Source organism: Drosophila persimilis, unplaced genomic scaffold (genome assembly GCF_003286085.1).
Source record: "Drosophila persimilis strain 14011-0111.01,24,50 unplaced genomic scaffold, DperRS2 tig00000431-arrow-pilon, whole genome shotgun sequence".
In the NCBI taxonomy this organism is placed as follows: Eukaryota; Metazoa; Arthropoda; class Insecta; order Diptera; family Drosophilidae; genus Drosophila; species Drosophila persimilis.
The window spans coordinates 6,133,675-6,154,703 of NW_020825312.1; the positions used below are offsets into that span (position 1 = coordinate 6,133,675).

At 47.5% G+C, this 21,029-nt stretch overlaps 1 protein-coding gene across 1 annotated transcript; it reads left to right on the top strand.

The window, feature by feature from the left end:
- Positions 1 to 20: 20 nt before the first annotated feature.
- Positions 21 to 20,641, top strand: LOC6596934 (ras guanine nucleotide exchange factor Y). The gene is made up of 5 exons (XM_026989839.1): positions 21 to 217; positions 366 to 431; positions 18,861 to 19,888; positions 19,961 to 20,086; positions 20,155 to 20,641. The coding sequence occupies exons 2-5, from the start codon at positions 411 to 413 to the stop codon at positions 20,414 to 20,416; spliced, it is 1,437 nt and encodes a 478-aa protein (XP_026845640.1). The 5' UTR covers positions 21 to 217; positions 366 to 410; the 3' UTR covers positions 20,417 to 20,641.
- The last annotated feature ends 388 nt before the right edge of the window (positions 20,642 to 21,029 follow it).

The following is a 21,029-nucleotide window of genomic DNA, read 5'->3' on the forward strand; positions in this document are numbered from 1 at the left end:
AATAGTGTCGAATTTTTTCTGAAATCGGAAAGTCCGCTGATATATCCCTGATATATATATTGTCGAAAAAATATATATATTAATATTTGCCCTTGCGTGCTGGTCGTGCTCTCTCTTCCCGCGTTGTTTTGTCTTCTGCTTTCTGGAGCTTTGCGCGCGCGCAACCACGGATCGTCCGAGAGAACATTTCCCATCGAACAACAGCAATCATTAAATTGTAATAAATAATATATAATAAACTTAATCTGCTGCCGCGACAGTGAAAGTGCACTCTGCGGCACACTCGCTTCTTTTTTTTTTTGTCAATTTTGTTTTTGTTGAGTGACTTATTCCGTACGATTGTAAAATCAACCGTTTATTTGCAGCTTGCAGCGTGACACCAACGAGACACTTAATCAACTTTGACCAAAATGCAGCAAAAGGTTGAAGAGGTTAGTACCAGTCCCTCGTACACCGTATATCGTACACCGTACAGTGATAAATGCTAAGGAAGAACAGAACCCTCGCTGGGGCCAGAACCAGTACCAGTACAGTGGTAGCTGCTTGGCACCCACCCGTACAGTGATAAGTGATAGGGGTGACCCTGTGAAAAGTGTGAACGAAAACAAATGTATCGCAAAAGCTCTCCTCGTGGACACATTTGATCGAAGATTCTCCTCCATGGGGCCTGTTTCTGTTCCTCCCGTGATCGGGGATTCTCGTTCTTTTTTTTTTTACTAGAAAGAGCCTTCTATTTGGGTCTGTTTTCCTGGTTTCATTATGATCGGGATGATCCTTCCGTTTGTGTCTCTCGATCCTGTTTTCATGGGCTTTCCTTCTGTACCTCCTCCTCCCCTGTGCATTGAACTCTGGCGCACGCCGCCCCCGCATGCTGCCGACGTCGACGCTGAGGCTGAAGCTGAAGCTGAGGCTGAGGCTGCGCTGCTGCTGTTCTTGTGCTTCTGCCGTGACGTTCCACTCACTGATTCTCCACTATTTCAACCCACAAAAACAACAAGAACAACAACAGCAGCGTAAAGAAAGGGAAGAGGAAGAGGAGAAACAATAGCAGCACCAAAGAGAGAGACAGAGAGAAACAACAACGTCCTCATTGTACATCAAACGATTTTGTTTGGTTTTCCATTTACATGTTTTTGTTGTTCCTTCTCATCATCTTCTTCTGCTGCTTCTTTCTTTCTTTCTTTCTTTCTTTTTTCTTTTTTTTTTTTTGTACTTTTATGTTATTTGCTCTCCTTCTCCCACTCTGCAGTCTTCAACCACCCCCTCTCCACCCACGCGTGTACCATTGTTGGTTTTGTTTTTGTCTGTTTCTCTGTTGTTTTGTTGATGTTGTTGTTGTTGTCCTCGCTATTTGCACAGTTGCCATTTTCAGTGCCGCCGCGTAGCCCCCATCCCCATCCCCATCCCCACCAAACCTACGTGGAGTGTGGAGTGTTTTTTTGGGAGCCAGCAGCCCCATGGTGATCTTTTTTGTACGGAGTGCAATCGCCCAGTCATGGCCGCAGCAGTGAAATTTTCTTTTCTTTTCTATTGTTTTGTTTGCACCCCCCACCCCCCACCTCCCGACTCCAATCTCCCTCCTGCCTTTAAGAAGATCTAGCAAGAAGATCTGCTAAGAAGATTGGAGAAGCTGCGGACGACGGCGTTACCTCCCATCAAGCCAAAAAGTGTGCCAGAAATGTCAAGTTCGATAAACAATCTGTTTCAAAACGATTAGGAAAGACGATTAGGGAGACAGAGAGAGAGAGAGAGAGATAGGGAACCGAACTATTAGATACCCTAATTGATAGAATTTAATTTAAAAGATCAACAATCCACTATTATCCAAAATTTGTTGGTTTTTCTGACCAACCGGAAAACATCAATTTCCCAATAATAGATCTCCCAAGGAAGGTGTGCGATATAGGATGATCTTGGACTGCCAGAATATGTGAGGATAGAACGACAGGGACTCAGATAGGGACTACTTATAGTCTGTGCAGACTGTGCATATGGTGGAAGGGATGATAGGGAAAATGCACGGCGTCCAAAACCTTGTCTTATCAGGTGACAAGTGACAGCAGAATAACACGACAAGCGACCAAAAGACAAACAGCCAGACAGCCAGACAGCCCGACAGCAGCATAAATATAACAGCTGTTTTTACAGCTTAATCAACAGCATGGCCGAAGTGAGATGAGATGAGAACAGCGAGGAAAAAGAAAACAATTAAAAAATGAATTTTCGGTTTTGTTTCAAGAGAAGAAACACGGAACCACCGACATCCAAAAGAGCCAGCCACACGACAGTCAACATTCAACATTCAATGCCAGTTCCCAGTTGCAAGTAAAAGTCGAAAAACCTGTAGAGAACACACTCAGTGGCAGAGGCAGAGTCAGAGGCAGACAGAGTAGAGTGGGGCAGAGATGACTGTCCGTGACCCAAATAAATGGAAACGAACGAAAAATGCCTCAAGAATTGCAATGGACAGCGGTTCCAAGATGACGACAGACGATGGACGACGAACAATGGAGTGGAGCGGAGCGGAGTGGAGTGGATTGAGGGGGCAGGGGGCAGGGGGCAAAGGGGCAGACATGGTCAAGTGATTGAGACCGGCTGATGATTGGCCATGGCAGAAGATTGAGCTTGAGGATCTCCCCGATGCGATTCAGGCCAAGCTGAAGATCACTCCATGATGGGATCTCGTGGGTCAGCCAGCCAAACGGATGGATAGGTTAGGCCTCAGTTCCGTAAAGAGTAAAGGCCAGGGAAAGGGCCAGGCCTTGGTCCTGCTCAACTTTTTCCTCCGATTCGTTTCGTATTTAGAAAAACCCCCAACTAAAAATAAAAATAAGAAAAAACGCCGAAACCGAGACCGAGATCGTAATCGAAACCGAAACCGGTTAGAATTTGACGCATCATTTTGTTGCAGTTGTTTTTTAGTCTATTAAAATTTTGCTTTTTTCTGCATTGCGGACACAGCGGACACCGCGGACACCGCGGACACGCCGGACATGCGACGGGAGACGTCCGACAACGGCATTTTGTCGGACTTGTAGTAAAATGTTCACGTTTTGCTATTGAAAGTAAAATGGCCGGGACGGGCAAACCGGTACACAGAAAATGCAAATAAAATACACAAAAACCGACACCCAAGCGTTGATCCTGGAAGCCTGAAAGCCTGAAAGCCGCTTTGTCAAATGCCTAATGAATGGCTTTATTTAATGCACTTTTCAGTCAAACAAATGTACATAAATCCCACACCAAAAACCCGAAAATAATGACCATAATTATGGAGGAAAGGGTACAGAGTCTGTCTGACAGACAGACTGACAGACAGACGGACAGACAGACAGCTACCTGATCTTGTTAGAGCCCCAAAGCCAAGAGATACTTATGATAGAAGATATTTTGTGAAGAGAGAGGGCTGGTTCTCTTCCTCCCCCACCCACCGTCTGACTGTAATTACATGCATCCAAAAACCAAAGGAAAGGCAAAGAAAAGATGAATAAAAACCGTAGGGAGTGCTTCAGAGCGACTGAGAGACGGACACACACGCAAAGTACGCCAAAAATGAGAAAAAATAATAAAAGAAACACCATTGAAGATACTCTTAAAACAAACAAAAAACAAAGCTCGAAACTTGTCGTTCGACGATCGCCGCGGGCCTCGCAGAAGGTGGGGGTCAATGTCTGAGGGTCGGTGACTCCTGACCTCTGGCAAGCGCTCGAAAGAAAATAATTAACACAGTTACTGGTTACTGGTTGGAGCCACCAAAACTCTCCCTCCCCACCCCACGGAAAGCCCACCAGAAACCGAAAAAGATGAGATCTTTTGGGCCGTGAAACTGAAACTGGAGCAAGAAAGAAAGAAAAACCCTGTAAGAAGCGCTCCGAATGGAGGTTGTTCCTGGAAGCAGATGTGTGTGTGGGTTTCGTATGGAAATCTAACGTAGGGAATCCATCATTCGAGCGATTCATTTGTCTGCTCCAAAGTGGAGCTCCATTCGAATAGTCAAGTCAATCATCTTTCGCCCTGCAGAAGCCTCACAGTGAACCCTAACTTCCAAGTGTGACCTTTGACTCGAAGAAAACCTAATGGGATGGGCAATAATCTGCAATGAATGGGTGAACCCACGGATGAACACGGATCGGGTGAATTTACTCCGTTTACTCCCCTTTCGGACTTCGAAGTGGGATTCTGGGAACCACTTGGACTGTGTTTTCTTGTGGCTTTCTGGGAATTGCATCTCCTCCGTGCGTTATCTACGAAAACTCTTTTCGAAACTCTTTCCCCGGAGTGCAGCCCACGAGTGCGTACATGTATATGGGCGCTATGAGCGTGAACAATGGCAAATAAAACAAATATTATGCATCATAAATTTCACCGTCAACCGTCAACGAATCAAACAACAAACCGGTCCGTCCAAAAGTCACTCGGTCGATTCTGACAATGAACCCGAAAGGCAAAGACCCAGAGATGGAGATCGAGATCGAGATGGAGATGGAAGATGGAGATTGGAGAGACACCAAGAGATTCCGAGGTGTAAAAGCGAAATGCTCACAGAAAAAACAAAAAAAAAAAAAAGAAAAAGATTACGAAATCGTTTAAGCTCCACAAATCTGAATAATGATAATAATAAGACGACCATAAAGCATTTGTTTCGATTAGAAATTCAAATTCGACTTCAACTTCGACTGAAGTTTCGGGGTTTCGGGGTTTCCTATGAAAAGTGAATGGGGGGAACGGGGCGAGAGGAGGAACCGTTAGGATTTTGTGTCTGTGGCAAGCGATTAAGTGCCCCACAACAATGCAATGTTTTCCTTTAGTTTTTTGTTGTCTTTCTTTTATGTATTTTTGGTATTTTTTTGTATTTCTTGTATTTTTTGTATTTGAAAGTTATCTGAACTATATTTTATGCTGTAATCCCCGGTGCCTGAGCCAAAAACAACCGATGGCGATATGCCGATGGCGATGCCGATGCATTCGCCCCGTTTCTTAATTAATTGATCGGACGGTGGACGGTGGACGATGGACTACGGACGATGGACGACGGACGATGGATGGTGCGCGCGTTTACCGTTGGCTGGCTGATATAATTGCCGGCCCGGTCGCAACTCGCATTTTATAACTCACTCGGAGAGCGAGAAATAAAGAAATCAATTTGCCATAACCCAAAAAGCATGTCAATCAAAGTGAAAGAAGACAAGTCAAATCGAATCGAATGAAGTCAGGTCGTGGTGTCGTCGCAGGTGTCGATTATCTCATAGATACGAACACACGATGGATATACATATGTATGTAGATATTGACCCGCAATTAGTTGATCGTTTGATTAGAGACTCCGATCGCTGATTGTCTTGGGAAATTGATTTTCTGTGTGTGGATCGGAAAGTCTACTCGGAGATGATAGATTAGATGCCAGTTTCCTCCTATTCTTTTCTCATGGATCTGATGGATCTTCGCTTTGAAAGTTGTTTTCTCAAATCAACTTCATCTTTCATCCGATGCCGATCCCCGATCCGCTATCCGCGATCCGCGATCTTCGATTGCCGATCCCCAAAGACATCGATGAAGAACGTGCAAGAGAAATAATGAGATTTTACATTTTCTTTTTCTAGAAAGTTTCCCTTCTTCTTCTTCTTTTCTCGTTTATTGTTTTTATTGCTTTTTTTGCTTTTTTGTCTGGATTCAAATTCATATTTCCTGCGCAACGTCGCGTCGGAAGAGGCAACTTTGGGGGCATACGAAGTTGCAAGTTCATCATGGGAGCTGTCATGCATGCCACATGAAGATTTTCCTGGGTTTTCCAGGTTTTTCAATTAACTTTTCGACTGTTGCATGTCGGAGAGATCCGCAACATGTGTGAAAATGGAAAATGGGTAACAAGATCGCAGGGATCGCAACTGAAAATCAGGGAATGGAATGCCATTACTGGCAGATAAAGATGACAGCTTTATAGCATGCCAAAATATTTCATTGGAAAGGCCCTCCGCCGCGAAGGCCACCCCCGACTCAAAAGGTGATGGAAAATACATTCACACATACTCGTACAGACATTTGTCGAAATGTCGAAACTTTCCCCCATTCGGAGGCGGAGGCCCCATAAAGTGGGGGATGGAGCCCTGCATGAAACCTTTATGTAGTTCCCTCACTTTCCAATACTTTTCCATTGTCTGGCCCCCATTTGGATATTGATACTCGTGCTTCAACTCGTTCACTGTAGGCCGTACCCGTACCCGTACCCGTAGCCGGGGTTCGGCGGGTGGCGGGTGGTGGGTGACCTACCGCAACATTTGGAGGCGTCTCCGTCGCGTTTCTGCAGCGTTTCCATATCAGTGGCACTCGCTGAGCGATTTGCATGGCAACCTTAACCCATTGGCACATATGAGCATACCCGCACGCACCTCCCCCCATCGCACACTCCGCTCCACACTCCACTGCACTCTCTCTTTCAATTAGCCATGGCCGTGGATCCAGCCAAATCGCAGTCCCAAACCCGAGCACGAGTCTACTCGGAGCGGAGTGTACGCGAGTATCAATTAGCCGGAGCAGAAGAAGAGCAGGAGAGGCAGATGTGGAGGTGCCTGCTTTCGATTGCATGTCGGATTCCACTGCTCCTCCATCGGAGTGGAGTGGAACCCCTGCGGATGCATTTTGTTCGCTCGACTTGCAAGCATTTTGTGCTACTTTACATTTTCCCCGCACACCCTGCCCACACCCTCCCTCCTCCCTTCTCCCTTCTCCCACCTCCCTCTTACTCGTTCAACAAACAAATAACTCATTGAGGCCTTTTTCGCACAGCTCTTTGAGGCATCATTTTCTATTGGGTTTTGGCCACCAGGGCTGCCCTGCCGCACTGCAATGAATGAAATTTGAATGAAAGTGACAGCCCCAGCCCCAGCCCCAGCCCCAGCCCCAGCCCCAGCCCCACAGACAGTCTCAAAGAGGTGCCTAGGCGGTGGCTGTCTCCAAGTGTCAATGGCAGACGATGGCACCGCACCAGCCAATGCCAACGGGCAATGGAAATGGAAATGCGGCAAAAGCGTGTCGCAATTTTCATCATAATCAGCGTCATCATCAAACACCGACTAGACAATAGGTCTGGGGCTGTACTTTCTCCGATTCCAATTGAATTTTGGGCCCAAAGTGCCACCCGAGCTCGCCCCGTATGTGGCAGTGGAAGAGGCAGTGACCGTGAGAGTTGCCTGCGAATTGCAGCAAAGCACAGCACAGCACAGCACAGCCGCCACTTCTATCTGCCGCCCATGTATATAGTAAGTCAAGGTTCTATTGGCTTATTGCGGCTTATTGAATGATAACAGAACGATAACAGAATGAACCGGCATTATCAGCACGAAATTCTAGCGATAAGGTTCTTCCCCGCACACCCACCCACCCCCATACCGTTATTGCAGTCTCGTATATGTCCCCTATGCCAAACCAAATCGGTGGGACATATAACTCTCTGGTAATTCATCATCCGAATGCCAAGGCGGGTTGGCTCATTACCATAATTCTAGGGCTGGGCTCTCCCGATAAAGTCCATTAGCTGAAGAATGCGGCTTTTTATTTGGAAGTTGGAAGTGCAATAAGCGTACCTATAGTCGGTGCCAATATAAAATACACTCCCAAATGGCAAATGAAACGAATGGAAATAAACAAATAAAGCACGGGTGTTATTAGTGGAAATCAGGGACTTTATCTAATCGGAACACTGCTCCATTAGCAGGCAATGTCTTTCCAAGTAACACTCACAAAAAACAGTACCAGACGACAGATTTATTGGGTTTTAATTATAGGAATGATACGAGTATCGCTCATCGTTCATCGTCCATTCCATTCCATCTATGATGATGATGTCTTCATCCTGTTACATCAGTAGGCAATATGTACCTCTGCTGACATCAGTAATGGCCTGGAAATGTTTTCGGCCTTGTTCTCAGACGATGACTCAATTTCTGTTAACTGAACTTGAATGTTGGCCTGCTGTGTGTGTGTGTGTGGGGGTTCCTATATACTTGTATATCGATAACGGAATGATATCAGATAGCGCCTATCAGGAGCGTATACTCGATACGTTACTGGGTATGGGTGAGTGTATGGGTATGCGTGTGAGTACGGGGCATATAAACACTTACGAAGACACCTGCTAGTGGCGCCAGGCACTTGTAACAGGGTGTACCACTCTCTGACTCCCTTAACTGCCTCCATGGGGTGTTGCTGCAAGGGCTGGCATTGATATGGGTGGTGTCATTCTGCTGCTGGTACAAATGAAGACACCAGCAGGGGAATGTCGGCCCAAAGTCGGCGCAAAGGAAACCAGAAACCAGAAACCAGATAAGATTCGTCGCTGCCTCGAAAGTAATTGAAAACTAACAAAAATGCCCCTTTGCTAATTATAAACGCCTGGAGCACAGGGTGACTCATTCCGACCATCGACCATCGATCGCATCGACCGCATCGATACTCCGTCGCCTTTCGATATATTCGGTACTTTTTCGAGAAGTATTTATTACTTGATTCCGATTTGCATTCCCAGTCTGTGTGGCATAACAGGTGTCGCTGTCTACGAGTATGTATGGCATAGTCATTTCGTAGTATTTCTCAGTGTGCGATGAAGCCATTTCTCAGAGCACTTCCGCTGCCGCCTGCATTGGTACTCGTATACTGTGAGTGTGACAATGCATTGGGTGTTTAACGGTCCCCGCATTACCACTAAGTAGCTCCATCATCTGTCTCACCAACATAGTAGCATAAATAAGCCACCAGAGACAGTTGGCCCCCATCCGTTAGCCCCCATCCGCCATCCGCCATTCGCCCGTTCGCCCGTTCCGAGTGGAGCACAGAAGAAGAAAAAAGAGTCACCATTTGGCTTGGACTCCACCGCCGTCCACTGTCTGTCCCTCTCTCTCTCTCTCTCTGCATTTGCATTGGAAATTTATCTCTGACATGATTTGGCAATTGTCTCCATCTCAGTTCTCAGTTCTCAGTTCTCGGGTCTTGGTTTTAGTTTTGATTTTAGTTTTAGGCGCTCTCCATCTTAAAGTCTCTTAATCTAGTGCGAATCGTCAGGAAACAGCCTCCATTTTGTTCCTAAAGCGTGGGAAAGCACTCATCACATTTGTGATGCTTGTTATACATAGGTCTCTCGACAGTTGTTATACTTTTGTGTCCGAGCGTACACCCCATCCTAAGTAAATTAGCGTAAGATATGGCTTTCGTTTCGTTTGCTTTTGTTTCGCGTTTCGCGTTTCGCGTTTCTTGTTTCTTGTGCAAATTGTGTGCAGGTGTTGGCTGTTTAGCAATTTAATTTCGAGCATAAATTTTGAACTGTCATACTAGTGTTATACAAGTCTTATGCTGTAATAAAACTGTTATATCTGCATTGAAGGAAGTCAATGCATTGAATATTAACAAATTAAAATAACTGTTATACATCTGTTATATTATTGTATCTGTATTGTAAGTCAATGCAGTGAAAGCTAAAAGTTACCACTGTTATACTAGTGTTAGACAAGTTTGATAATGTTAAAACTGCAGTAAAAGTCAATTCATTAAAAATTAAAAGTTCAAACTGTTATACAACTAGTGTTATACAAGTTGTATATTGCTATAATACTGTTACATCTGCACTGAAAGTCCATTCACTCAGAATTAAAAATCGCACTGTTATACAACTGTTATAAGACTGTTATATAACTGTTATACCTACATTGAAAATCAAGGTTTTTCCATTGCACATGAAATGCATTACAATTTGTATTTTGTATTTGTTCTAATCTACTTTTGCTAATCAAGTAAACCTTATACGACTGTTATACATGTGGTAGTATCTTGTCATTGATATGGGGATCCGCAAGACCCGCACTTCTTATCATTATCAGTTCTTCAGAGCTCTCTTTAGAAATGCATACTGTTATATGACCGTTTTCCACCGGCTTCCCCCTTCGGCCCCCAGCAACGAATGACTTTCCACTCGACGCGCGACCCATGCCATGCCATGCCATGCCATGCCATGCGGGTGAAAGGCAGCCCCGGCTCCAGCCCCAGCCCCAGCCACACGATGAATTTCCATGGCACTTGGTCTTAATAAGTATGCACAACCTTTCACAAAAAGAAGAAAAAAACAGCAACAACAGGTGCGAGCACGTTATACTCGTTAATGTGGGGGATATGGGGATGGGAGATGGTGCGGGGGGGAAACATAGAAATAGCCCAACGACGATAATGATAATGATAATTTTTACGATCCATGCCAACTGACGGACAGCGACGGACAGCAGCGGACAAAATATGACGCTTATAAAGTGCAGTTAGCATGTCTTAAAGACGTCTAAACAGTTTACCGTTGGCTGACTGACTGACTGTCTGTCAGTCTGTCTGTCCAACCGTCTGGCAGTAGCTAAGCGGCCGCTAAATGTCATAAATGCGGACAATGGACGACGCATCGTAGCACCTCATGGACATGGACGGTGACCACAGCAGACTGCAGAGCAGAAGAGCAGAAGAGCACGGGATCCATTTACGATGATGGACAGCGGAGCATTTCATTCACAAAAATCACAAAGAAATGAAAATTAAGAAAATACCGCTGTCCGGCTGACTGGCTGACTGGCCGCCTGGCCGCCTGGCTTTCGGGCCATTCATTCAAGATCAGCTTAGCGGTGGGAGAGTGGGTGGGAGTGAATGGCTAACGGTTAGGCTGCTCTCGCGGGAAATTACCAAAACCGTTGGCCAGGCCCGGGATCGTAGGCCAGGGCTATTGTCACGTTCCAGGCGTGCCACCACCTTGTTGGCACTCTCCGGAAAGCCGAAAGCCGAAAGCATTAACTTAATGCCAGCTTTGGGGTGTGTCTGGTCGGTCGGTGAAATGGTTTCACTTTTAATCAATCACAAGTCAGAGTCGTAGTCGAAGCTAATGCCAGGCCATGTCGCGAGGATCTAGACAAGCGCCGGTTACCCGATTGATCTGTGGACCAGAGAGACCAGAGAGACCAAAGAGTCAACACCGATGCCACCGATGAAGAGCGGGCAAAAATTCGAACAAAGCAACTCAATTAACTGTGGCCCGTGTACCGCCAGAGTGTATCTTTAGAAACAAGATCTGAATCGAGTGTGCTTGTCGGTGTCCCCGTACCCCGTACCCCGTGGCCCGAACCCCTGCCGCCGCAGCGTTTCGCAAATATTTGCCATTGTTTCGTTCGCTCGTTCGCTCGTTGTACATATTTCAATCAGCCAGCGACAGAAAACAGAAAATATGAAACAGAGTTTCAATTACAACAGCAAACAAGAGGCAGAGGCCCCCAAAAACATGGCAATTACCAACAAAGAGATACATAGATACTCGCTCAGAAGAAGAAGTATCTGTATCTGTATCTGCTCTATACTAGTCTATATACTTGTGGTTGTGTGTGTGTGTCTGTGTGTATCTGTATCTTTTACGTGCTTCGTGTAGCGTGGCTTTGGTGCGCCTCAAGTTCAAAACCCAGCGCTCTGCGGCGCACGCAACTCGAACTGCAGCTGCAGATACAGATACATGTGTATCCATCAGATGCAGCGTGCGCAGTGCACTCGTAGGTTGTTCTCTTCTGTGGCGCCTCGCGCAGTGCATGTCAATGCCCCAGCTGTCACTCAAAGTTGCCTCAGAGGTTGGGCTGGTCGCAGATGACATAATGTGTGGCCAAGCAACCGACTTTGACTTCCACAGCCACAGCCACAGCCCCTGCGACTGCGACTGCGACTGCGGCTCTTCGGCTCTGACTCCATGTATAATGCGGTGCACGTTTTGTGGTCACATGGCCATCGGCAATCGGCATGCAGCGCTGCTCCACTCCACTCCACTCTCCTCTGCACAGCACTATTTCTGTGACATAATTTGTCTCTCGGCTCGCTCCGGTTCGGTTTTTGTCATTGTTTTTTTTAGCCATCTCCAAGTACCGAGTAGTGCGAATCGCATAGCGACTGCGACTGTGACTTGGAGTGGGACTGGGACTGGGACTGGGAGGAGAGTCGACTGGGTGACTGGGACAGTGGTGGCTCCACGGTGCACCACTTGAGTGACCAATACGATTACGAGTACGAGTACGAAGTGTGTGTTTCCTCGAGTGGGATTATGTCGCTTGAATGGCTTGAAATTGCACCTGTTATACAACTCTTGTGCTGTTTGTACAACTGTTATACACACCACCAATCGGTAGCACCCATTACGGTGCGGGTTTTATGGAGTGCTTCATTCTCCCACCTCCCCAAGGAAGATCAGAGGGTACCCCAAGATCTGTCCCCAAGTGTTTCTAATGAGGAAATCCTCCTACGAAAGAAGAAACTCAAATGCGTATGGAATTTATTTATTTCCCATGAAGACAAACAAACTTGGAAATGCCGGGATCTGGATATGGATCATTTTGGTTACAGAAATTCTAGCTTTGAGGCAACATTTTTACTGGTGGCGGGGATGGTGATTGCAGGTGCGTCGTGTGGCGGGGGACCTTGATGGGCGTCGTTAACTATTCACTTGAATCCGGATGCACAGCATGTATCTATGTATCCATCCTCTCATATTGGATGTTCTTGTGGTGCAGCTGCAGGCGCATAGCCTTGAAACCGTAGCGGGTCATCTTGCCCAGAAGTCTCTTTATTTTAATAAGAAAATCTTTGTTTGTAGACATTTTGTTTTGGAGTGAGTTCAATCCTAATGCCTGTTACGATTCTCTACACAATCTTGGGTGCTTTCCAATAGAATGATGACCCACTGCGATGACATACTCGTGATCTTCTGGGAGGGCTAGGGGCTCACCGCGGTGAATCATGCGTGCCAAATGGATGGCTACCACTCGTATCTCTCCCATTGAGTGGTGGACTCCCCCGTCATCGGGCACTTAATTTAATCACTGACTAACAAAACCAAATGACTACGACCCCCATCCCCGAGCCAATAAAAACCAAGACCGAGCCGAAAGCCAAAGTCAAAGCCAAATTAATGGCCAAACAATCGGCAATCAAGTTGTGGAAAGTAACGAGCTGAAATTGAAAAACAAACTGTAGTTCGAGCCCCTGATTTGGCCAGGTCACGCATCGCAGCCTTCCTTCTCTTGGCCCCCGAAAAACGAACTGAACGCCGGAGCCGCAAGGAAAATTCTCGCACTCTCCTAAGTGATCCAATCGATGTGTGCTGTGTGTGTGTGCTTTTTATCAGCTTTTAGCCCATATTCCTTTGGCCCCGTGCGTTATCGCGAATTCATTGTCAGTAAATGCCCTCCTCCTATACCTTCCGTCTCCGCCTCCGCCTTCGCCTCCGCCTCCCACTGACACTAGCCCCGTCCCGCCGATAGATAAGGTTCGAATTCAAAGGAAAAGCCACGCGAGCTAACAAATTGCGCACAATTTCATTTGGCCTAAATTCGCTCTCGCTCTCGCTCCGCCTACTCCCACAATTCCCTCACCATTTTCATATCCATTTCCACTTCCATTTCCCCATCTCTTTCATCATGTCTCTGTCTTTGGTCTTCGACCAATTTTCGTGGATTTTTCGCTAATGGAGCGCGCCCTGAGCGACCTGAACACGACGTGACTTTGGCCATAATTCTTTTGGCCAAGATTCGGCATGGCTTGGCATCTAATGACAGACATCGCCGTCCGTTAACGGTCCGCTCCGGTCCGGTCCGGCCCGGTCCATTCCTAATGGCAAATAGCAAATGGTAAATGGCAAGAGTATTGGTAATGCTAATGCTAATGCTAATGATATGGCGTCATAATTGACACATGCTTCAAGTGCATCCGCCTTAGATTTCTCCCAACGATTGTCTTCTCTTCACTTCTCTTCTCCTGTCTTGTCGTCTGCGGCTTTCTGGTGTTTCTGGTGTTTTTGGTGGTCTGCAGAGATCACGATTCTTGTACAAAAAACACAACAAAAACTAGGTCTATCAGATCGTGGCTCTGCTGCTGGCTCTGGGAAGCGGTAACGCTCAACGGCACAAAAGTTGAGCAAAAAAGGTAATGGCATTGGCCAAATACTTGTACTTGTACTTGCAGATAATTCCATTCTCGAGTTGTTCGAGCAAAAGTTCTAGAGCTATGGATGGCAGTGTCTGCAATGATCGAAATGGGGTTTCTTTTGATTACTTTTCAACATTCGAGTGTTTTTTGGAGGAGTATCTGCTGATCATATGATGGTTCAATGTAAAGAAGATATTTTTCACTTTCATATCATCGTGGAAGCCTGCGGAAGTATACCAGCGAATGCTACAATAGTATGTGTTATTTATCTCGAAGTATAACAGAAGTATAACTTGGAAGTTGAGTTCGTTTTTGGAAGAACTTTCCTGATGGTGGAACGTGGTATATGCGAGTGGAACCCCTTGGATTTCTGCAACGAAATGTTTACGTCTTTCTTTGAAGCCGAGAACCATGCCCCCAAAAAATGTATAACAGGACGAGTATGACAGTGAGGCCAGTCATGCCGATGACTTAACCTGCAGCTTAACACGATCATCTTCGGGTGGTATGTACTTTATTGTTGGATTCAAATTGAGGTGGTCCCTGCCTCTGTCCCTGCCCCTTGACGGATGACCCAAATGGCAATATTTTTTGGCAACGCCCCTCTTTTGCATATTCCCATTTATTCTGTTGCACGCTTCAGTTGCAACCGACACTGCCACTGCCACTGCAACTGCGGCGGTGGTCACTGAGGAAAACGCTTAACGAATTGGCCCAAATACGTGTGTTATACTACACGATCATCGGCGTGATCATCATCATGATGGGAGCTAGTGATGATCGTTATGCTAATGCTGATCGCTCGCCTGGAAACGACAGCAGCACAGCAGCGCAGCAGAGCAGCAGCAGCAGACACCCAAGCAGAGCAGAGCCGCAGCAGAGCACCAGCTTTGTATTTGGATCAGCTGCTAGAGGGAGATGGCTACATGTGCCTAGAGAGAGAGGGAATGGAAGAATGATCGGAGAGCGGGCGGTGAGGCAGAGGGAGCCCGAGTCACGGTCACGTTTCTTGTCACGTTCACCCATTGTTGTTGCTGTTCATTTCTTTCTTCATTCGTTTCTTTCGTTTCTTTCTTCATTTCATTCTGCTTCGCATTTCGTACCCATTAATTCTGTCCAAGAATGAAGGGGTATATATGCTGACTGAACCCTCTCAGACCTTCGATTGTGCTTCTTGTGGTTTCTGTTCTCAATATTTCCAGTTCCACTTCTGTTTAAGAAGATCATTGTTAGCCCCTGTTTCTCGACCACTTGCGAAATTCCAGACTAGTGCAGGAAGAACTCATTTTAACTGAACAAAATAATACATTTGAATGTTTCGAATGAATTTCAATCAAAAATGCCGAAATGCAGCGATTTTGTGTGGCCTAAAAACCCTCGAAACATTTGTAAATACCAAGATCTAAAATTCTAGAAAGTTTTCGTTTTATACAAATTAAAAATCCTAGATGTTCGGTAATTTAGCGTAAGATTGGAAATGGCTTAGAATAACTTGTTGAGTGCAACAGAGAGATGGGGAAAATGGATTTTTACATGTCATAGCATTCTTAGTACTCAATGTGTGAGAGAGAGTGGTCAAAACGGAGTGGAAAAACAGGGTATCGTTCCGTCTGGACACTCCGCAGTGGGTCTTTGGGTGTTGTTTTGTTGTTTTGATGCTCGTCGCTTCGTCTCTTCGTCTCTTCGTTTTGCCAATTTGCCTTCGGTGGACGAGTACTTCTGTTGTGGCTGTTGGCTGTTCTTTTGCTGCTGATCTTGTCAACAGGCAGCAGGCAACAATTTGTGGCCAGGGGTCCGTGCTCTCTGTGGTAGTAGCGTCTTGTCGCGCTTGTATCGCTCCCTGTGCCGTTGGCTGCCCTGCCCCACCTGCCGCTTGTTCATGCGGCCCATGGGAGGTTTGACCCCGGCGAATGTGGCATGTGGCATGTGGCAAGCACAGGCTCGGGCTCTGACTTCCACTTCCACTTTGACTTTGACTTCCATTTGCATTTGCATTTGCATTTGCATTTGCATTGGCATTTGCATTTCCAGTTGCGGTACATTTCGACCGGGAAACGGGAAACGGGAAAGCAGGCAGACGTCGCGATCGCGCGCCAAAAGTGACAGGCGGGCGAGGAGCAGCTGTCGAGCTGACTTTCGGCTGCCAGCTGCCACCGCCGATGGTGGCTCCCACTGGGGCTCGTGTTGTTGCTGTTGCGGCTAATGTTGCCGCTGTCATTGCACTTGGACGGCGGCAACAAGTAGCGGCGGCCGTGGCTGTGGCTGTGGCTGTGGCCAACACAAAACGGAAGTTTTGTACAAGTTTTTCGTTGCTTATTATTTGTTGTTGTTGTTTTTTTTTGTGTTTTTTTGGTGTGTGTTTTGTATACCCTTGCCTTGCCAGAGGTTAATATCATTTTACCAAAAAGCAACCACACGAGACTCTATGCACAAGGAATGCAAACATATACATACACTCGTATTATTCCAGAGATTAGGTTAGATCTGGCAGTTCTGAAAGAATCCAACTCCATTTGAGGAATATCAGGGTCGTGACCTTTAGAGCAGCTTCTGACCACAGCCTTGGGGCGCAGTCTGCAGTCCGAGAGAGTATTCAATGCTTCGGCGCTTCGGGGGCTTACAGTCGGACTTCCTTTCTGGTTTTCTCTGCTTTTATCTGTTTGCGGCAAGTGAAAACGACGTCGTTAAACGCACATTTCGATTCGATTCGGTGTTTTGTGCCGCTGCTTCTGCTGGCCCCGGCCTGCCCCAAACAATTGAGTGAAAATCTGCATCGAATCGATGGGCCACGGTGGATCGGGGCGCTGACACGGACAGTGACAATCACTGCGCCCTCGACTCGAACAGTGACTGCAGCGGTAGCAGTGACACAACAACAACAACAACAACAAAACGGAACAAAAGAGGCAACAATTGCTCATGGCGGGGCACTTGTCGCGGCACTTTCTAATGTGACGGCAACGGCAGCGACAGCGACAGCGACGACAACGCGGAAGCCACAGCGGCGGCAACAACTGGGCGACAACGCACCCACATGGAAGAAGTCAGAGACCTGGGAGACCCTAAGCGCCCTCAGAACGGCAGAGCCCGAACGCAGTGACCCGCAAGAGCAGAAAGCACTCCCCTCCCCCAAGCAAACCCCAGTAGAGACCCCCTGTAAGGGCTTGAATTAGGAGTCCGACTGCAGGGGAAGTATTTAGCCATCAAATGGATGCTGATTGCTGTGTGAAAGATGGCTCTTGGGCTGAAGAGGGGGTTGGATGCCGGGAAGTGCGAGTAGACATGGAAGTTTAAACGAGGCACAGGGAGAGGGAGGGAGCAGCTTCAATTGCATTTTCCCAGAAAAGAAAGGATCCTCCATCCCCACTCCGCACTCTGCACTCCGCAATCCGCACGGCACTGCCCCTTCGGTCAATTAGAGTGGCATTCAACAGAAAGCCATATCTCAAAGCACGAGATTACGCAGAGGTACTACAAGTGCGAGTATCTACAGACATTCCTGCTAATCAGAGCCATCAAATAATTATGACCTAATCGATTTGGTTGAACAGCAAATTCAAAGAATCTTGACAATTGTAGATCTCTCGATCTAAAGCCACAAACCTTTCATGGCCAACGATTTCTGGGATTGATTCCCACTGACAGACAGTAAAAATGGTTGATAGATTACAATTTCAATTGAGAGTTCGAGTAGATATTGCATTCGAGCTTCGGAATGTTATATTTTCCCAGTCATTTCCTTGAGGAAAACTTTCACTCGAAGAAAACGGCATTCCAATTGAGCGCCATTCGTGGGTGTTCACTGTACTCTTCTTAAGAGATTTATTCTTTGTTCTCGGAAAATGCATATTATCCAGAAATACTTGATGGGGTATTTCCATGCCGTGTGCCACATGCCACATGCCACATGCCACGAGTATTTGCCAAAAGAGATGTTTAACAAAATATACAATATACGAATGTTTTGTATTGTGTTGCAACAACAACAAACATCGTGTTAACTTGACAGCAAATGCGAAAATTTATGCAACAATGGAAGGCACATAAAAGCAGAAACAACAATTAACAAAAGCCAGCAACAAAAAGCCACACAAAATGGAAAAACAAGCCTGAAAGTGAGACTTTCAAACACTTTTACTCTCGATTTGTGTTTGGGTTTTGTTCGGGTTTTGGGTTTAGTATTTTGAAACTGAACGAACGAACCAACCAAGCGAGGAACCTCCCACTTAACCCAAGCCATCCATCTATCCACACATCCATCCATCCATCTATCCATCCATCCATCCATCCGTCCATCGAGCAATCCAACAGCAAACTCTGCTGTCGATGGCGATGTCACGCACAATAGTCGGTTGGCTTGGGTTACGCTCCGATCCACCCTATAGACCCCACCTCCCTCCACTCCCTGGCACTCCCTGGCACTCGACGCGTGTGGTCTGCGGATTGTGTAAGCATCATATCGGGGATTAGGCTCCTCCGATTTCCCTCAAAGAGTTGCAGCCCTCAGACACGATTTCGATTTCGATGCTGCGGATGCGGGTGCGGGTGCGTGTGTGACATCCACCGAAGCTTGCACCAAAGCGATCCGATCCGATCCGATCTAAACTGAACTGAATTGAACCGAAAGTGAATGGCGACAGAGAAACGCCTGCCCCCCGATCGGCACCCGTTTGCGGCATATTCGATTACACATCGCAACGAATCGAATCGGATCGAATCGATCCGTCACTCGCTTGGTTAACGGTTAATCCGTTCCGATGCGATCCGATCGGACGAACACTTCCTCCTGCCGGAGGTCGTCGCACATCTCGGGTTTCACCCATCCATGACGAACCCGTTGACTAAAGACTTTTTTCGTTTATTTTTTGTATTTTTGCTGCTTGCAGAAAATCGATCCCCTGACACGCATTCAGGAGGAGATCAAGGAAGTGGTGAGACGCGAGGAGGAGTACCGCCAGCTGGCCACGCTCTCCTCCACCGGGGGTGGTGCTGCCACCCCGCCACCCATTCAGGTGGACGAATTCGAGACGTACACGATTAATGGCAACGGCAACGACTTCGGTCAGGATCAGGAGCCGCAGGGGCAGGAGCAGCTGCTTGATCTGGGCGAGGATGAGGAGGAGCAGGACCAGGGCCGGGGTGTTCTGGTCACGGCCCAGCCGGCCTTGGCGGCGGTACAGACCACGGCCCTGCTGCTGCCCATCGACGAGCACTCGAACACACCCTCTCTGGCGTCCAGCGTCAACAGCACCAAGGAGGAGAGCCTCGACGGCCAGCACTCGGACGACTCCGGCATCTCGGCCTCCTCCCAGAGCAACAACAACAACAACAACAGCAACAATCTGGTGAAGCAGCTGCAGCCGCTGAAGCTGACGGTGGTGTCTCGCCAGGAGCAGCGCTACATCGGCCCCAACTGCTACAACCTGACCCCGGAGCCGCCGCAGCAGAAGCTGATGACCCGCACCATCTCCACGCCGCAGTTGAACGGAGTGCAGAAACGGCAGTTCGCCTTCAACGGCTCCACCAAGGGGGTGATGCAGCGCTTCATCGCCTCGCACGGCAAGGTGGGTCCCAGCAGCCCCATGAGCAGCCCCTCCTCCCCGCTGACCCTGACCAACGGCAGCAGTGGCAACCTGAACGGGAACGTGAACGGCAGCACTCAGACGACCCTCAAGCTGAACGCCCAGAACGCGCTGGCCTTCCTGGAGACGGGCGGCAACAACTCGCCGACGGTCACCCTGTCGCCGGCGGCCATTGAGCGGGACTCGGAGGGACGACCCCTGCGCCGCGGCTATGTGCCCGTGGAGCAGAAGATACAGCGCGAGCTGCAGGACCTCAAGTCGCGGGAGTCCGAGCTGAAGCGTCTGCGCAAGCTGAACAGGCAGAACACCCTCAGGGCCTCGCAGGACAAGCTGTGAGTAGCCACTGCCCACTCCTAAGGGACTGATCTTCAATCCAGACCAATCCAATTCATTCCGTTCCACAGAATATTCAGCACAGATGACGAGGCCGATGCGGAGGCGGATGACGATGAGGACTCCGAGGAGGAGCACTGCTATGGCCCGGGAAAACTTCGCAATGCCCAGTCCACGCAGGAGCTCGACAGAAACGGGTGAGTAGTGCGCCGTCCATCATGTGATCGAAATGAGTCTAATGGTGCTTCGTATTTCCTTTTTCCAGAAATGAGCAGGAGATTGTCCACAATTCACAAAGAATGACCTGCGGCTATGCCTACATAATGGCCAATGGAAGTGGCAATGGCAATGGCAATGGAAATGGAAGTGCCAGCTGTAATGGAGGCATGCGTCCGGCCATGTCGCTGGCCCAGCTCTGTGATCTGACGCCGGAGGAGGCCCCCTCGTCGCACCGCCTCATCGCCCAGTGGGAGAGCCTGATCAAAAAGAACGCCGAGGGCGGAGCGGCCATCGAGGCGGTCATCTAAGGAAGCCAACCACTCCACACACCACACACACCAACGATCTGGTGCAGAGCAGACCAAATTATTATTGTAGTGTCCACATAGCCACACATGGCACTCCTTCCCCCTTCCGACGATCGTCGGCTAATGCCCCCAATCGCACGTCAATGTCCTGCTGCTTGCTTAGCGCCCCCCGCCCCCATTATCAACGAATTAATTCTAAACGCCAACCAATTGAAATTGCGGCTGAAACTTCACATGAAGCCTGAAGCCTGTACTTAATGCGATTAATGTGTAATTTATACTGTGTACGTAATGTGAACTCTTCGAGAACCCTGTTGTATATAATTCTTCGTGTTTCCAGTGCGAGTGCGGTGGCAGCCGACTTGCTTATAATTTATTACAAACCAACTTTATATATACAATACTTTATATGAGTATGCATAAACAAACCATTAACGCGAGTATACATATACTATACGAAACCAATATGCGAAAACGATTAAATAAAATAAAATACAAAATTTATATATAAATAGCCTTTTGTACCGAGATCATGTCCTGATCATGGCAAAGATGAGACCCCCCCATCTCCGGTACAATTTGATAGCTTTTACGGCATAGTTTCTACCGCATA